At 35.0% G+C, this 18,730-nt stretch overlaps 1 protein-coding gene and 1 pseudogene across 1 annotated transcript; one reads left to right on the top strand and one right to left on the bottom strand.

Moving 5' to 3' along the window:
• Positions 1 to 733: 733 nt before the first annotated feature.
• On the bottom strand, positions 734 to 1,642 carry LOC124235922 (olfactory receptor 4F15-like). The gene has a single exon (XM_046654463.1). The coding sequence runs from the start codon at positions 1,631 to 1,633 to the stop codon at positions 734 to 736; it is 900 nt and encodes a 299-aa protein (XP_046510419.1). The 5' UTR covers positions 1,634 to 1,642.
• Positions 1,643 to 8,136: 6,494 nt separating this feature from the next.
• LOC124235108 (olfactory receptor 4L1-like) lies at positions 8,137 to 16,328 on the top strand (annotated as a pseudogene).
• Positions 16,329 to 18,730: the final 2,402 nt, after the last annotated feature.

Here is an 18,730-nt window from a genome sequence, read left to right as displayed (position 1 = left end):
TGGAGCTTAAGCCTGGGGTCAAGCTTCAGGTTTAACCCACATTAGGAGCCTACTGAGGGATATGCTCTGAGGGAAAGTAGACCCTTGCACAATGTCTGTGCACTCACGTCTATGCCTCACTACAGCTGACCGATATCTCCTAGATAGGAGCTTATATACTTGTCTGGAACCCCAATTTTTGTGACTCCATCCAGGGGACACCTCTAGAGTGCCTGGCATTGGTGGCCAGAGGCGCTTACATTTGTGTAAGTGTATATATTTGCATACTTTAAAAACTGTTGCCTGATGATCTGTCTTCCAATCAACCTGAATCTAGGTTCTGACTGAGATCCTCCTTTTAGGGACACTAACAGGTCTTGGCACACCCTCAACTACTGGGAGCTATTAAAAATAAAATAAGCTGCTTGGACAATTACAAAGGCTTGAGAGACAAACAAGAGCTAGAGCAGGATTGAACGGTAAGGTTCATCTCCTACAAGAGGCCACTCATTCAAGACTGGGAGAGATAGCTGTTTTATCTAATGCATAGGAACCAACACAGAGTCAAACAAAATGAAGAAGCAAAGGAATATGTTCCAAATGAGAGAACAAAATAAAACCTTAGTAAGATGGTCCCGTCTTCATGAGAATTGGCTATTAGGGCCAGAAAATTTATTAATAGTCACTTGGAAACTTTTTGTTTCAATAAACACATTTAGTGATTTTTTCTAAAACCCATAAGCTGAGTGAACACTCACCTTATTGCCTTCTGCATCTCTCTGTTCCTGAATGTGTAAATGACTGGATTTAGAAAAGGAGTTAAAACTGCATCAAATATGGCTAGAAATTTATCCAGATGTGTTGAAGGAGAGGGCCACATATAGAAAAAAATCAATGGACCAAAGAATAAAACCACCACAATAATATGAGCTGATAGAGTGGAAAAAGCCTTGGATAAACCACCTGAGGAGTTTTTCTGAAGAGTGGCCAGAATATAGACATAAGAGAGGATGAGCAAGAAGAAAGCACCCAAGGAAATGAACCCACTATTAGCAGTGACGATGAACTCCAGCCTGTAGGTATCTGTGCAAGCAAGTTTGATGAGCTGAGGTATATCACAGTAAAAGCTATCTAATACATTAGGGCCACAGAAAGGCAAGTTTACCACAAAACCTAATTGAGTCAATGAATGAATGAAACCAATGGTCCAGGCAACCACTAAAATCAAAATGCACATTTGTGGGCTCATGATGGTCTGGTAATGGAGAGGCTTACATATGGCCACATATCTGTCAAAGGCCATAGTGATGAGTAGCACCATCTCAGTGCCTCCAACAGCATGGCTAAAGAAGATCTGAGCTATACAGCCCCCAAAAGAAATGACTTTCTGCTTCCTGAAAAGATCACAAATCATCTTGGGTGCTGCAATTGAGCAAAATATCAGGTCTATGATGGAGAGATTGGCTAATAGAAAATACATGGGGGAGTGTAAATAAGGGTCAGAAGTCACAGTGACAACTATGAGGAGGTTTCCCATCAAACTAGACATATAGAAAAGAGAAGAAAAGAAAAAAAGAAAAAGCTGGATCTCCCAGGAATTGGAGAGTCCCAGGAAGACAAACTCAGACACCACAGAGTGGTTGGCTCCATTCATCAGCTCATTCAGTAGGTTCAATCTCCTGTTACCTAAAGGAAGAAAATGACACAATTCAAATTAATACTATTATATTGATACCCTCTGTTAAAAAGTATATGAATTTTGGAAGTCAAGTATTACCTGAGCATTTCACAAAAATTAAATAATACCATTTTGGCTACTATTACTATAGTTACACATGAAAGTAGCTGAGTTGCCCAGTAGCCTTGCTAACACAAGGAATGGTGAGTGATCCAGTGGACTGGTACCCATGGGTGCACCTAATGAAACCACAGAAAAAGGGCATTCAATGTTAAATTGCTTTACCAGTATGATCAACGTCAACCATCCTCTCCTTGGAGGAGTAATAACTAGTGACATATACTAGATAGGCAAAAGACGACAATTGCATGACAAAGAGCCTTATAAGATCCTGTGACTCTGATTGTGTTGCTCAAGCCAGAAATTATCCTTCTTTTTTTATACTTCCTAAAATATGGTTAACTTTAATATCCAGATCAAATATCACCTCATCTGTCTAACCTTCCTCAAGACCCACCTATACATCCACATTTACTTACTATATTTAGAGTTAGTCATGTGACTATTTCCTCCATAGGATTATACACTACTCAAGGTTATAATTCATCATGCTTTTCAATTTTTATCCCCATAAAGTAACTTGCAAATATTAAGTGGTGAAAAAAAAGACTTTTGAGTAAAGGAGTGATTGGACCAAAGTAGTTCCCATCTAGTGACTCGTTCCATTCAACAAATATTCATCAAACACCTGCTTTGCTCCAGGAAGAGTCTAAGCACTAGGGATAGAGCCAAGAACAAAATAGACAGAAGCCCCTATCCTCATGCAGTTGCATTTTGTCAGAGAAAGAAAGAAAATTTAAAAATAAATACTCAAAAAGATATATAGGTTGTTAGATGATAATTCCATAATGGAGAAAAATTAAGCAGGGAAGGGAAATAAGGCAGTATGGGGAGAAATTTTATAAAATACAATTGATGGGAAATTTCTTGCTGATAAGTTGACTGATTAGAAAGCTAAAGAAGGTGAATGAGCAAACCATGAAGGTGGTTGGAGGAAGAATATTCCAGGCAGGGAGAACAGCAAAAGTAAAACCCTTGGGTTGTGAGCTCACTTAGTGTGTTTAAGGAACTACAAGGACGTCATTGAGGCTAAACCTGAGTATGTGGGGAAAAGGTTGGGGGTGGGGAGTATAGGAGGGCCTTAAAAACTATTCTAAGGATGTTCGTTATTATTTTGAATGAGATAAGCAGCTGGACTTTGAACAGGGGAACAAAATCTAGCTTACACTGTTAGGGGATCACTCTGGCTGCTGCATGGTGAGTAAACTTCAGGAGCCTCAAGGATAGAAACAAGGAGATTATTGGAAACTATTGCAATAATCCAAGCAAAGACGATGATGACTTTAATCAATGAGGAAGGTAGAGGTAGTGAGGTGGGGGTTATATTCTGGATATATTGAGATGATGCGTGTTGAAATTCCAGGGCTATAAATAACCCTGGCAATTTGGAGATTGGTAAATAGTACACCTCATTGCAGAGGGTTCATATTAAGATAAATTAAAAAATTCAAAACCTACAAATTTATGGAAGGCACTAATAGAGTAAATATACATTTAGTCACCAAATTTAGTAAGGACTCTATAATAAAGAGGCATCTGAAGCTTGAAGAAGGGAGTCTGAAGGAAGAAAAAGTAATCCCTTACACTGCAGGTGGAAAGCTATGAAACTCAATAGCACAAATAGTGGTACAGGCTGATAATGTTGTCACAACCCAGTGGGAATTTTTGAGTGAAGAGGACAAAATGTTCTCTGTTTATTTTTTTTTTAGAATCTAAGTCATTTACCCCTCTTTATAATGTAACCAAATTATCAACCCCAAAATGCAAATAAAGAGCAAAATACTGGAGCAACAGAAAGATCAGTTTCTACTTCCAGCCAGAAAAATCTCAACTTAGTTATTGTCAGGACTGCATGTGCCCAAAAGACAAAACGTCACCCTGCTATGGTTGGCTACATTGGCCAGCTAACCAAGGGCAGACCAGATTGCACTTTAACAAAGATTCAGATACAGTTCATAAAGAATGTATTAGCCACTTATACTACAATGAATTGCAAATTGTAGAGAAGTCATTCTCTCTCTGGTATGTACATTTATCCTGCAAAGACATCTAGAACCGTGATAAAAGTCTGTGTGTACCCAAGTGAAGAACCCCAGAGACGAACATTCGAATATTACTAGCAAGTGTCAGTTTTACCTCTATTTAAGAAGTTTACTCTGCATCTCTAATTTAGGCAGAGAAGTTATGCTCCTTAACCTCTCTTTATAGGTAGATAGGTATGGCGAATTAAATGTTGAGAAACATTTTGCCCTGGAAGTAAAGAGCTAATAATTGTCAACACGATAGTATAACAACTCTGCCGTCACAAACCTACTAATTACCAGAAACCTTAGCAAAAAGGAAATTGCAAATTCCTCCCACTTCTACCCATGGCCAGTATGCAAAGAATTCCTATACTCAAAGTTTTATAGGACTGAGTGAGGAGGGGGAAAGCATTTGAAGCAAGATTCAAATGATTACTTGAATGCTAGAATTAGAAATGCATAAAGAACCATGACATTCCATCAACACTCTCCAGAAGCTGAAGGAAGATAGGCTTCAATCTAGAATTTAAGAGAAAACAACACTGGAGCATCAATAAATGAAATGATGTAAGGAAAAGAATTGTAAAACTAAGGGACCTGTATTATCTGCTGCATGAGTAAATCAGTACAAACATCTCACATCCAGTTAGGTTTAATGAAATATCATATATCTTAACGATTGGCAACCTTTGCTTGTGCTATAAACCATGAAAGGTCTGTGCTTAAAAACTAGATAAGTAATAATAACCTCAATTAAAAGTGCTCTAAAATTTTTGTTTAGAAAAGGAAACATAGGCCCCCCAAAATCTATTTTGATCAGTTGATTAAAAATTCCAGTTGTTTCCATCCTGGTCTATACACTGGCTCATTTTTAGCAATTTAATATTTAACAACTACTGTTTTAAAAAGAGCATTTGTATTAAATATCTCTGCAAGTCATTTTAACAGAAACTGCATGATAGTAAAAGCAACAAGAAAGTCTAACTAGCTATTTGGCTGAATAATTTACCTGGATGAGGATCTATCACATGGAATAGCAAGTCACTGTAGTGCAAAAGAAGTCAACCACAAGTTGAGATGAGTAATCTCCTGAAATGTAAGATCTCCTTTTGGAATTGAAGTAAGAATTACCTTGAAGGAGTATATTAGTAATGATCAAGATGGGGAGAAAATTCAGAATACATTCAAAATACATCCCTAATGTGTGCACCTTAATTGTAGGATTTATCAAATGCAGGGAGATTATGCCCGTTTAAGTCTCTTTCATTAAACCAGTGTTCTCGTTGTGGATGCCTTAATTCCCCACAAGGGACATTTGGCAATATCTAGAAATATTTTTGGTTGTCACAAGAGGGGTGAGGGGGAGGGAGAGCAGAGTTGTTACTGGCACCCAGTAGGTAGGAGCCAGAGATGTCATTACGCATGCCACAATGCACAGGATAACAGTATATCCCCCACAACAAAGAATTACCAAGCTTCAAATGTCAATAGTGCTGAAGCTGAGAAACTCTGCATTAAACTGTAAGTTTCTCCAGGGAAAAGTCAGAGTCTTGTATATTATTCTATTCCCCCAATGTCCCCCAGCATCATTCCCATCACATGAAGTGCTTCTAATTAGTGTTTGTTGAAGGGGCGAATGAGTAACTGGATGAATGGATAGATAAAGGGAGGGAGGGAGGGATGATGAATAAGCGGACAGACAGATGGATGTGAGAGGAGCAAAGGAAGAAAGATCGCTAATTAATTGCTAACTAGTCATTTTTAGAAACACTAAGAGCCAATAATGACCACAATCCATAAAAATGTAAACCTCATGAAATAATTCATTATCTCTACACAAAGAACTTGTCCATATACCTAATATATTGCCTAATTTTGTAGATAGAATTTTCCTAGGCACCCAAGCAATACATCTGGAAAATAGTATACTAATGTGCTCAAGGGTTAGACAATAAGAAATGACAAGTTTTTTCACATCCTTATGCAAATTATTTTTCCAATCACTTTTGGGGAGCAGGAGCTAACTCAACTCTAGGTATTCAAGCAACTGAGAGCTTTGGTAGTAAAAAAAAGTAGTATAAAACAAGGTAGTATAAAAAGCCACATAAATTTGGAACATTTGATGCTGTCCAAATATAATGATCCTAAACGAGATACAGTGGAAGGAAGAATTGGACAAAGAAACAGGAAAAATAGGGAGTCTGGATAGGGTTCTGAAAATTTAAAAAGGAAAAGGAAGCAAAGCAAAGAAATGAATACTAGAAGACATGACCATGTATATGGCTTGTATCTTCAGACTTTCAAAGAAAAGGTTGATCCTGGTTGAATACACAAATTAGAAGAAGAGATCCAACTGCCCCGAAACAGTGATTCTGAGCCATTTTTGCTCTGAGTAAACTGAGCCTCTTCTAAAAGAACACTTTGAATCTTTTGTTCTCTAGGACTTTCATCTACAACGATATTTTTCTTCATTAAAGGTCATTAAAGGTAGAATGACCCTTGACCATTTTCCCTCTGAAAACAACCATGTGTGTTGTAGATTTACATAGATTTGGTTAGTCTCCCAGAAGAGATTCTCATCCATTTTAAAGTTTGCAGTCGAATAAAATAGAATGAGTGTCCTACTAATTCCTGGTCCAGCACAGATAAAACCTCGGTGGCATATCTAAATCATCTAAGACATACTATTTGGGCAGTCAGAATGTCTCCTGTTTGGCTCTTCCTATGCTTTATCAATTCAACAGTCTGAAATTTCTTCCCTGTTTCCAACTGAATGTTCTGGTTCTTTATTTTAAGCCTGTATCCACTTTCTGTTGCTCTGTGAAAGTGAAATAAAGATTTTGTCAAAAACTCTTTTAAATAAGTTATTTCTGTACTTGAATTAAGTAACCAAATTAAGTTCTCCCTTTCTTTCACCTTTCCTCTTGAGATCAATTTCCATACCTTGGATTCCTAAATTTGTTATTTTCTCTGAACCCTAGCTACATCTATTTGACATTATAGTGGCCAAAATTAGAGAGGGAGGAAAAAACAACTAAATTCCCAACAAATGTAGACCATGGCAGAAGGATTAATTCCCCTTTAATGCCATTACAGCAGTTTTTCTACATAGCAGTTGAAAATAATGACAGGTGTGTAATTAGATATGCAAGTGGAGTCAGGTGAGTTCTCAGGAAGCCAGTTTACCAGTCAAGGCTTCTCCAAAGTCTGTGTGCATTGTTTTATTTTAGCCCCAAGCAATGCCATGCGGGACTAGTCTCTAGCAGATTTCTTCCTTTATAACTTTTCTGTAAACTAAGAAATAAATCAGAATAACTGGTCTTGACTTCTAACTTCTGTGAGTTATTAATTTTCATTCACTCCAATCAAAAACGTTAATGAGATAAAAAGTAAATCAATTCTTTTCTAAGTCATGATCTAAACCCCCAACTCCCTTGCCTATGTTAAAGACATTGCATTGTGCTAACCGTGACTCTTCTCCATAGCTTTAGTTTCACCCTGGAAACCTAAGACACATGTCTAGAACCAGATAAAATTCAAGGTCAGTTATTTGCCTTTCTCCACAATCAATAGCCCGTTATGTACTCCCTAATATTATCTTTTCCTTCTTCCCTACATTATAACCTACTTAACCATAACCACAATTTTATTTGACATCTGCAAATGGAGATTCTGCTAGTAAAACTATTTTTCTGAAACTAAATTTAATAGATCAAGACCATGTTTTTCTTTCCTATTGTTGCTTGACGTTCTGTCTTTCCATCTGCCTGATCCCAGGCCACAGTATCTTCAGGGAATTAGAGTATCTTGTCAATTGAGCTTCTTCTTGTGTCACTGCTACTATGCAAAAAGTTGAAAGAATTTAAAAAGGTAATTAATTAACAGCACTGGAGAATAGTGACCAGATGCTGCTGCAGAGACCTGGATTGCTAACTTAGCGCATGTGGTCAGGGAAATTGTCCCTGGAAACCGATTGTTTTAGGAAGAATAACTGAAAGAAAATCTTGTAATGAGTCCTGGAGAGGAAACAAAACTGAGGCTGGGTGTTTCAAGAACATCACCTTTGGTAGCTTTGCTTGTCAATTCTGACTTGCTCATTGGTGATTTCAAATGAGGCAGAATACCTAGGGGGTGTGACGGCATTTAATCAAAATCATGTGGCTTTCACTATAAATTTCAATCAGCTTAAGCACACGTAATGCTGAATAGACAGAAGAAATTGCTTGAACCTCTTTCACATTACAAAAATTAGCATGGGAGGGATTACCAGGGCGGGTGCTTGTTCACGTTGTGTGGTCAAAGTAGCTGAGACCTGAAGGGTTAGGAGGAGGCAGCATGGGGTACACAGGGGCATGGAGAATGTTTCCAGCAGAAGGAACAGCAGACAAAGACTGGAAGTGGGAGGAAGCCATGCAACGTTTACCCTTCAAAACATGGTAAAATCTCTCCTTTTCCAGAAACCTCTCAGGATTGACCATCAGCACAAGTTGATTATTCTATATGTTTTTGGCACTTTCAGGACCTCCACTGAAGCAAAGCCAGCAAGGAAATGTGCATAAAAATAAAATCAATGAAAGATTTACTTTATAAAAGAATGATTCCATGTAATATTCCCTTTTCAAAAGGAACTAATTCCATATGTGTGAAATAATGTCCAGCACAGCGTAGGCCCTCAATAAATGTTTGATAAGAATGGATGATTATATTTATTAAAATACAGGAAACAGATGTCCACAATTCACTTTGAAATGCATCAAAAATGTATTGATACATGGCTAGATGGATATATGTATGATAAAACAAATATAGTAAAGTGGTTTTTTCCTAGTTGTTGAGATTTTATTGATGCATAGTGTTGTATAAGTTTCAAGTACAACAAAATGATTTGATATATATATATATCACAAAATTATTACCACATAAGTTTAATTAATACCCATTGTTTCATATACAATTTTTTTCTTGTGATGAGAACTTTTAAGATCTACTCTCTTAGCGACTTTCAAATATACAATAGAATATTGTTAAATATAGTCAGCACACCTGTGCATTAAATTTCCAGAACTTATTTATCTTATAACTGGAAATTTGTTCCTTTTGACCACCTATATCCATTTCACCCACCCCCCAAGCCCCCACTTCTGATAACCACCAATCTGTTCTCTGTTTGCATGAATTTGGGATTTTCTTTAGATTCCAAATTTAAGTGAGATAGTACAGTATTTGTCTTTCTCTGATTTATTTCACTTAGTGTAATGCCCTCAAATTTCTTCTATTTTGGTATAAATGGCAAGATTGATTTCTTTCTTATGGCTGAATAATAATCCATTGTGTATATGTACCACATCTTGTTCCTGCATTCATTAATCAATGCTCTCTTAATTTGTTTTCCTGTCTTGGATATTGTAAATAATGCAGCAATGCACATGAGGGTACAGATATCTCTTTGAGATAGTGATTTCATTTTTGTCAGATATATACCCAAAAGTGAAATTGCTGGATCATATGGCAGTTCCAGTTTTAATTTTCTGAGGAAACTTCACACTGGTTTTCATAGTGGCTCCCAATTGACATTCCCACCAACAGTGCACAAGTACATATTTTCTTGTCCTACTGATAGCAGCCATCCTAACAGGTATGAGGTATTATCTCATTGTGGTTTTGATTTATGTTTCCCTATGACTAGTGATGTTAAACATATTTTCATATAACTGTTAGCTATTTGAACATCTTCTTTGGGAAATATTTATTCAGGTCCTTTGCCCATTTTGTAATTGGATTATTTGTTTGTATGCTGTTGAATTGTATGAGATCCTTATATATTTTGGATGTGAACACCTTATTAGATATGTGGTTTACAAGTATTTTCTCTCATTCTGCTGATTGCCACTTCATTTTATTGAAGGTTTTCTTTGCTGTGCAGAAGTTTTTTAGTTTGATGTAGTTCTATTTGTTTATTTTTGCTTTTGTTGCTTGTGCTTTAGATGTGATATCCAAAAAGTCATTGCCAAACCCAGGTCAAGAAGCATTTCCCTGTTTGTTTCAAGGAGTTTTGTGGTTTCAGATCTTACATTTAAGTATTTAATTCATTTCAAGTTAATTTCTGTGAGTGGTGTAAGGGGCCTAAGTTCATTCTTTTTAATGTGAATACCCAATTTTCCCAGGGTCATTTAATGAAGAGACAGTCTTCAGAATGATAGAATCTCTCCAGTGACTTAATGATAGAAGCTAAGTTGTTGGTATGCAGATATTCTCTATAAAATTCTAAAATTATTTTAGAAAGGGGTCAAACTAAAGAGACCATTAACCTAATATAGATTGATATATACATAGCTTATTATATATGAACTTCATGGTAATCACAAACCAGAAACCTATAATGAATAATTAACAAAAAATTAACAGAAAGGAACCTCAATATAATACTAAATAAAGCCCTCAACCACAAGGGAATAGAACAAGAGAAGAAGAAAGGAACAGAGAAGAATTTCTAAAACATGAAGAAAAAGAGTGACAAAACAGCAATAAGTACATACTTATAAAAAGCTACTTTAGTTATCAATGAACTAAATGCTCCAATGAAAAGGCAGAGGGTGGCTAATTGGATAAAAACACAAGACCCATATATATGCTGCATACAAGAGACACACTTCAGACCTGAAGACACTCACAAACTGAGAGTAAAGGGATGGAAAAAGATACTCCATGTAAATGACAGTGAAAGAAAGCTGGGATAGCAATACGTATCAGACACAATAGGCTTTAAATCAAAAATTGTAACAAGAGACAAAGAATGGCAGTACATAATGATAAAGGGAACAACCCAACTAGAGAAAATAACACTTGTAAAAATCTATGCACACAACATAGGAGAACCTAAATATATAAAGCAATTATTAACAGACATAAAAGAAGAAATAGTAACACAATAACAGTAAGTAAATTTAACACTCTACTTATACCAATGGATAGATTATCCAAATGGAAGACCAATAAGGAAACATTGACCTTAAATGACACATTAGACCAGATGGACTTAGTAGATATATACAGAACATTCCATCCAAAAAGCACAGAATACACATTCTTTTCAAATGCACATGAAACATTCTCCAGGATTGATCATGTATTAGGCCAAAAAACAAGTCTAAATAAATTTAGTAAGACTGAAGTAATACCAACCCTCTTTTCTGACTACAAAGGTACAAAAATAGAAATTAACTACAGTAAGAAAATCAGAAAAGCCAAAAATATATGGAGATTAAACAAAATGCTAATGGAAAATGATTGGGTCAATGAATAAATCAAAGGAGAAATAAATAAATTCCTGGAGGTAAATGAAAATGAAAATACAACATGCCAAAATTTTTGAGATTCAGCAAAAGTTCTTCTAAGAGGGAAGTTTATAGCATTACAGGTCTTCTTCATCAAACAAGAAAAATCTCAAATAAACAATCTAACAGTAGACTTAAAGGAGCCAGAAAAAGAAGAACAAACAAAGCCCCAAATCAGTAGAAGGAAGGAAATAATAAAAATCAGAACAGAAATAAGTGAAATAGAGACTGAAAATCAATAGAAAATATCAGTGAAACCAAGAGTTGGTCCTTCGAAAAGATAAACAAAATTGACAAACCTTTAACTAGACTCACCAAGAAAAAAAGAGAAAAGGCTCAAATAAATAAAATCACAAATGAAAGAGGAGAAATTACAATGGACACCTCAGAAATACAAAAGATTATAAGAGAATACTACAAAAAGCTGCATGCCAACAAATCAGATAATCTAGAAGGAATGGATAAATTGTTAGAATCATACAACCTTCCAAAACTGAATCAAGAAGATATAGAAAATTTGAATAGACTAATCACTGGTAAAGAGAGTGAAACAGTAACCAAAAGCCTTGCCCAAATTAAAAGTCCAGGATCAGATGGTTTCCCTGGTGAATTCTAACAAACATTTGAAGAAGACTTAAAACCTATCCTTCTCAAAATCTTCCAAAAAATTGAAGAGAGGAAGATTCCTAACTCATTCTATGAAGCCAACGTTACCCTGATACCAAAATCATGCAAGGACAACATACGAAGAAGAAAATTACAGGCCAATATGACTGATGAATATTGATGCTAAAATCCTCAACAAAATACTAGCAATCAAATAGAACAATACATTAAGAAGATCATACTTCACGATCAAGTGGGATTGATTCCAGTGATGCAAAGATGGTTCAACATCTGCAAATCAATCAAAGTGATACACCACATTAGCAAAATGAAGAATAAAAGTCACATAATCATCTCAATAGAGGCAGAGAAAGCATTTGACAGGAATAGTATCCATTTATGATAAAAGCTCTGAATAAAATGGGTTTAGAAGGAAATTACCTGAACATAATAAAGGCCATATATAACAAACCCACAGCCAATATCATTCTTAATGGAGAAAAACTGAAAGATATTGCTCTAATAACAAGAACCAGACAAGGACACTTTCACTACTCTTATTTAACATAGTATTGGAAGTCCTAGCCAGAGGAATCAGGCAAGAAAAAATAAAGAGGATCCAAATTGGAAAGGAAGAAGTGAAACTCTCACTAGTTTCAGGTGCCATGATTTAGTATATAGAAAAACCTAAACAATCCACCAAACAACTCTTGAAAATAATAAATAAGTGTAATAATGTTGTAGAACACAGAATAAGCATACAAAAAATCAGTTGTGTTTCTATACACTAGCAACAAGGTAGCATAAAGAGAAATTAAGAATACAATCACGTTCACAAGTGCAACAAAAATAATAGAATACCTAGAAATAATCTTAATCAAGGAGGTAAAAGATGTGTACAATAAAAGATGTATACACTGAAAACTGTAAAACCATCTTGAAAGAAATTGAAGAAGTTGGGAGAGAGGAGGGTGAAAGATCAGACGAGGCATGTGTTTGTCACGGTGGATTGTATTAGTCTTTGGGTGGTGAACGTGAAGTAATGTACACAGGAATCAAAATATAATTATGTACACCTGAAAATTACATAATGTTATAAACCAAAGTTACTTCAATAAAAAAAGACTCAAAATAGAAAAAGTAACTAATTTTTTGACAAAGAATAGTACGAAGAGTTTATAGACCTCTGAATCCTTTCCCCAGAGGCAGCTACTACAGTTTCTGGTTTAGCCTTCCAGAACGTTTGTCTACATCTATATTAACACCAGCCTTTGAACACTCATAATGTAAGTACATAAGTACAAAATATAAGAACAGGTGTACGAACTGAGAACTAAAGAAATATTTTTGGAAAGCTTACTTGGGAAAGGAAGGAGAGAAGTAAGAGAAACAAATATTGGGAAATCCATTACATAAATGAATGCCAGATTTCCCTATGAAATAAAATAAAGGGCCAAAACAAAGCTTTCTTAATAAATTTATGCTTAATTGTATTAATTTCATATCCAAGTTTTTCTGTTGTTGTTGTGTCATACGTTGTAAAATTCCATGTAGCAAAGGTATTTGTTCCAAAATTATAGTTGGCTTTTTCGTTCTGTCTAACAATTATGTAGCTATATCATTTCAGCAAAGTGCATCTAATTATTGTAATTACTGTCACAAAAGCCTCAAAAGAAAAATTCCTGCCCACTCACATGATAATCATGTAACACAACCTTTTAAAGGAGGTGTGGTGTGATGTTGGTCCTATGCTTGCTCCTCCAGGTCCATAGTCCACCATTTAGCATTCATTCTGTATACTCCTGGATGTTGACCTAAGGAACCTACATCATTTTCATCTTTATCTTCCCTAATTTGTAGTTATTATCCTTTTCTTAAAATATATAAGATAGGAAAGCAATTGAGAGAATTAAGGTTGGATAACGGTGATAAGATAGTTTGACAATAGCCTGAGTAGAAATTAAAACAAGGAGAGAATCATAGAACATTGAAGAAAAATGAAGACACATCCTGTGCATCTTTACATCTTAATAAAATCCCTTTTCTAAATAAACCACTCTTCCTGTTCTCTGCTCTTAATTCTTCTTATAAATTCTCACAGATACTCTAAGCTTTGTCCTTTGTGTTTACTGACCATAAGAATTGTTTTTACTTTTTAAGCATCTTAACATAATAACAACCAAGACTGAAGTTGTATTTGAAAATTGTCACTTGGAATTGGTCTCCATTCTTTGAAAATTCTAACAGGTTGCATGCACTGTTTATTGATTTAAATATTTTTTAATAAGGTTATTATTATTTTTTGATAATTATGTCTCTCTGGATTGTACTCCTTTTAGAAATAGGGCATTGATTCATTCTGTATAAGAAAAAATATGCAGTTAATTATAACATAGACCGATTTGAACACACTTGTTGAATCATATCTACTATGTTGCATATGAATGGAACATGTATATGTTCCAAATTAATTCAATCTGTACTTAATAACTTGACCATTAATATATTTGCCTTTAATTTTGGAGGCATTATGAGGTATCGGTATAAGCCCAGATTCTGCTGTCAGACTGAATGGGCTTGAATACCAGCTTGGATTCATGTGTAACAATGAGTTAGTCATTAAATAATTCTATGCCATAGTTTCCTTAAATGAAAAATGAGAATAATAATAGTACTTACCTCATGGGATTCTTGTGAACATTAAATGTGTTAATGCATACGAAAAACTTAGAACTTAGCATATTGGAATCACTTAATTGTTTTTGATCATTTTTAGTCACTCTAGATCCTATGAACAATGTCCAAAAAGCCAAGAAAAGAAGACTTAGTATGATAAATTACAACTAAAGCAAAATCTATGTGTTAGGATTGAATAATTTCCCTATTTACTTCTAAGCCACCACATATGTATATTTATGTACAACACACAAGCTCCTCACTATGAACAATGGGAATATAAAGATCTGAGGAAAGAAGCTCAAAGACATCTGAGGCTGAGTGCATGTTCCTGAAATTCTCAGTATAATAAACGTCAGAAAATAAAAATGCAAAGTGACTTTTAAGGAATTCGGACTTTCTCCCATGTATAAATTAGCTTCTAATTGTGTGTGTGTGTGTGTGTGTGTGTGTGTGTGTGTGTGTGTAGATTTGTTTGTTTTAGAACCATGGAATGACCTTTGTAACTTACTTCAAAAATACTAGACAATACAGTTCTCTCCTCTTCCAAGTTTTACATTCCTTTTACATCATAATAACATAATCTCAAGGGGTGACAGGTATAGAAAATTATGGTAAAAGGCAAAATACATACTCATTTAATTACTTACCTAATTTTTCTACATGAATAAAGTAGTGACAAAGTCAAGATCAATTGATAAAACAGTATCATTTGACAGAATAAAACCACAGAAAATGAAACTTCCAATCTTCAAATGTTTTTTATTTACTGCGTAGCTATAAGACGCTGTTTCAAAGTGATGTGACCCAAAAATAACCTCAAATTTTAAACAATAATGTGCTGGTATATTTAATATTATATGCTCTCATATCACCAACTATTATCATCCAATAGAAATCTAAAAAGATTGGTGCTAATTATGGCTTTTTTCTTCATTCTCTTTGCATATAAGGACTTCTAGAACCTTTCTGAGTGGAGAGAATGGATCTGAAAATGGATCTGCAGTGACTGAATTTATTTTACTAGGATTTTCTACACCATGGGAATTTCAGATTTTCTTTGTGACATTCTCCTTGATCTACAGTGCTACTGTGTTGGGAAACATTCCCATTATGGTCACAGTGACATTTAGTTCCATCTTTCATTTGCCTATTTACTTCCTCCTCGGATACCTCTCTTTTTTGGACATATGTCTCTCCACTGTCACCACACACAAGATGATCACAGACTTGCTCACTGAACATAAGACCATCTCAATGTGGACTGCATGGCCCAGATGTCCTTCATGCATTTCTTTGGTGGTAGTAAGATGACTCTTTTGATAGCCATGGCCTATGACAGATACATAGCCATATGTAAACCCCTGCACTACAGGACAGTCATGAGCCACAGGTTGCAGGATGGGTTGTGATACTTGCATGGATAATTGGTTTTATACACATTATGAGCCAGATGATATTAACAGTGAACTTGCCTGTCTGTGGCCTTAGTGTCATAGACAATATACTGTGACCTTCCCCTTGTGATTAAGCTTACTTGTTTCGTACATATACCCTGGAATTACTCGTCATTGCTGACAGTGGACTGCTCTCATTTATCTTTTTCATCCACCTGCTTGTTTCCTACACTGTCATCCTGGGCACTATACAACAGAGATCATCTGGAGGGCTCTGAAAGACTGTGTCCACATTGTCTGTCCAGATCATTGTGGTCACTCTGTTCTTTGCATCTTGTATTTTTATCTACGCCTGGCCATTCAATAGTTTTTCAGGCAATAAAATCTTTGCTGTATTTTACACTGCTATCACATCTTACTTAAGTCTATTATTTACACACTGAGAAATCAGAAAATGCTAGGGGCCATGAGAAAATTATGGTTCCAACATGTTAGCTCCACACAGAACTTCTAGATTTTAGCACTATATCATTAACACAACCTTCAAATACTACGCTAACAGAATTTGAATAGATTATACATAATGCATAGTTTCGTTCTTCTTATGTTTCAATCATAGCCAGCACAGGAAAAATTAATAATAAAATATTTTAAATTTATAGTTAATGCTGTTATAACACAATGATAATTAGTGACCTGCAACAAAATACACATATAAAATTGTTGAATACTTTTCTATAGGGATTTAATATATGTTTATTAATGATGAAGTAAATATGAAAAAAATATGTGGTGAATACTATTAAACATGGTTTTAATAGATAAGTATTGTTAATGACATTCAAAAAGTTATATTATCATTAAATAAATTAGTCTGAACAAATCATGATTAACGTAATGTTAACAACAATGGGAAAAATATGATTCTAGTCTCTTGAACCAATGAGATGAAAAGTAAGAATAAACCATGAAATGTGACAGTATAGTGAATATAAGATCCCTAGGGGGCGGAATAAAAGGGCAATTTCAATAGAACAACAAAGAACAGCCTTGAAACCAAGTGCTCCAAGAAATATAAGGATGCACAGCTAACATTCAATCTTCAATAAATAAAAGTAGAATCATACATCTTGATTTTATGTAACATATCATGTAACTTTTTCTTTAGCGTTTACATAAAACTACAATTAAATTTACTCCTGGTAGGCTTGTAATCCTTACTGGAATTATAAGCTAAATCTGACGTGTTTGTGAGTTTTAAGGAGTGGGGCAGTGCATGTTCAATTGGGAATCCCATACTCGTTGATGATTAACCTTAAATATTTTCTTCCAATGACAGACACCAATATTGCTCAAGTCTCAATATTACTTGCTTGACTAAAACTATTTTGTGTCATTAAGACTTAGACCCACATAATTTAAAAACATTTTATTGAGATCACATTACTTAGAACGTTGTGTAAATTTCAGGTGCACTTTATTATATTTCAACTTCTAAATAGACTGCATTGCGTTCACCAACAAATTCTAGTTTCCATCTGTCACCATACATATGTGCCTCTTTACCCCTTCTTGCCTCTCTCTGCTCACTTCCCCTCCAGTAACCACCAATCTGTTCCCTTTATCTATGTGTTTTTGTCTATCTTTCACATATTAGTGAAATCATTTGGTATTTGTCTTTCTCTGACTTATTTCACTTAGCATAATGCCCTCAAGATCTGTCAATGGTGTCACAAATGGCATGATTTTGTCCTTTTTTTTATGGCTGAACAGTTTTCCATTGTATGTATATAACACATCTTTATCCATTCAACCATTGACGGGCACTTGGTTTGCTTCCAAATTTGGTTATTGTGAATAATGCTACAATGAACATAGAGGTACATATATCTTTTTGAATTAGTGTTTTCATGTCCTTCTGAGAAATCTCCATACCCTTTTCCATAATGGCTGTACCAGTTTTCATTCCAACCAGCAGTGTATGAGGGTTCCTTTTTCTCCACACCCTCTACAACACCTGCTATTTCTTGTTTTTTTTTTAATAATAGCCATTTTGAAGGGTATGAGATAATATCTCATTGTAGTTTTGATTTACATTTTCCTAATAATTAGTGGTGTTGAACATCTTTTCATGTGCCTGTTGGCTATCTGTATATCTTCTTTGGGGCAATATCTGTTCATATCCTCTGCCCATTTTTTGATTCGGTTGTTTTTTGTTTTCATGTTGTATGAGTTCTTTGTATATTTTGGAACCTAATCGGTTATCAAATATACAAGTTGCAAATATTTTCTCAAGTTGGTGAGTTGTCTTCTGGTTTTGTTGATGGCTTCCTTTGCTATGCAGAAGCTTTTTGTTTGATGTAGTCCCATTTGTTTATTTTTTCCTTTGTTTCCCTTGCCTAGGGGGACATAATATTAAAAAAGACACTGCTAAGACAGATGTTGAAGAGACTACTCCGTATGCTTTTTTATAAGATTTTTAAAGTTTCAGTCCTTACATTCAAATCTTTAATCCATTTTGAGTGAAATTTTGAGTATTGTGTAAGATAGTGGTCAACCTTCATTCTTTAGCATGTAGCTGTCGAATTTTCTGAAAACCATTTATTGAAGAGATTTTACTTTCTCCATTGCATATTCTTGTCTCCTTTCTCAAAAATTAGCTGTCCATAGTTGTGTGGGTTTATTTCTGGGTTCTCAATTTTGTCCCATTCATCTGTGTGTCTTTTTTTCCAGTAACATCTTGCTTTGATTATTATAGCTTTCTGGTCTATTTTGACTTCAGAGAGTGTGATACCTCCAGTTTTGTTCCTTTTTCTCAGGACTGCTTTGGCTATTTGGGGTCTTTTGTGGTTCCATATAAATTTTAGGATTCTTGTTCTATTTCTGTGAAGAATGTCATTAAGATTCTAGTTGGGG

The sequence above is a fragment of the Equus quagga genome, chromosome 2, assembly GCF_021613505.1.
Source record: "Equus quagga isolate Etosha38 chromosome 2, UCLA_HA_Equagga_1.0, whole genome shotgun sequence".
NCBI classification, from domain to species: Eukaryota; Metazoa; Chordata; class Mammalia; order Perissodactyla; family Equidae; genus Equus; species Equus quagga.
This window is presented reverse-complemented; position numbering and strand designations above follow the sequence as displayed.

What these genes read in the sequence shown, in the direction of transcription:
- LOC124235922 (XM_046654463.1), bottom strand. Translation starts at nt 1,633, where the DNA reads ATGAATGGAGCCAACCACTCTGTGGTGTCTGAGTTTGTCTTCCTGGGA.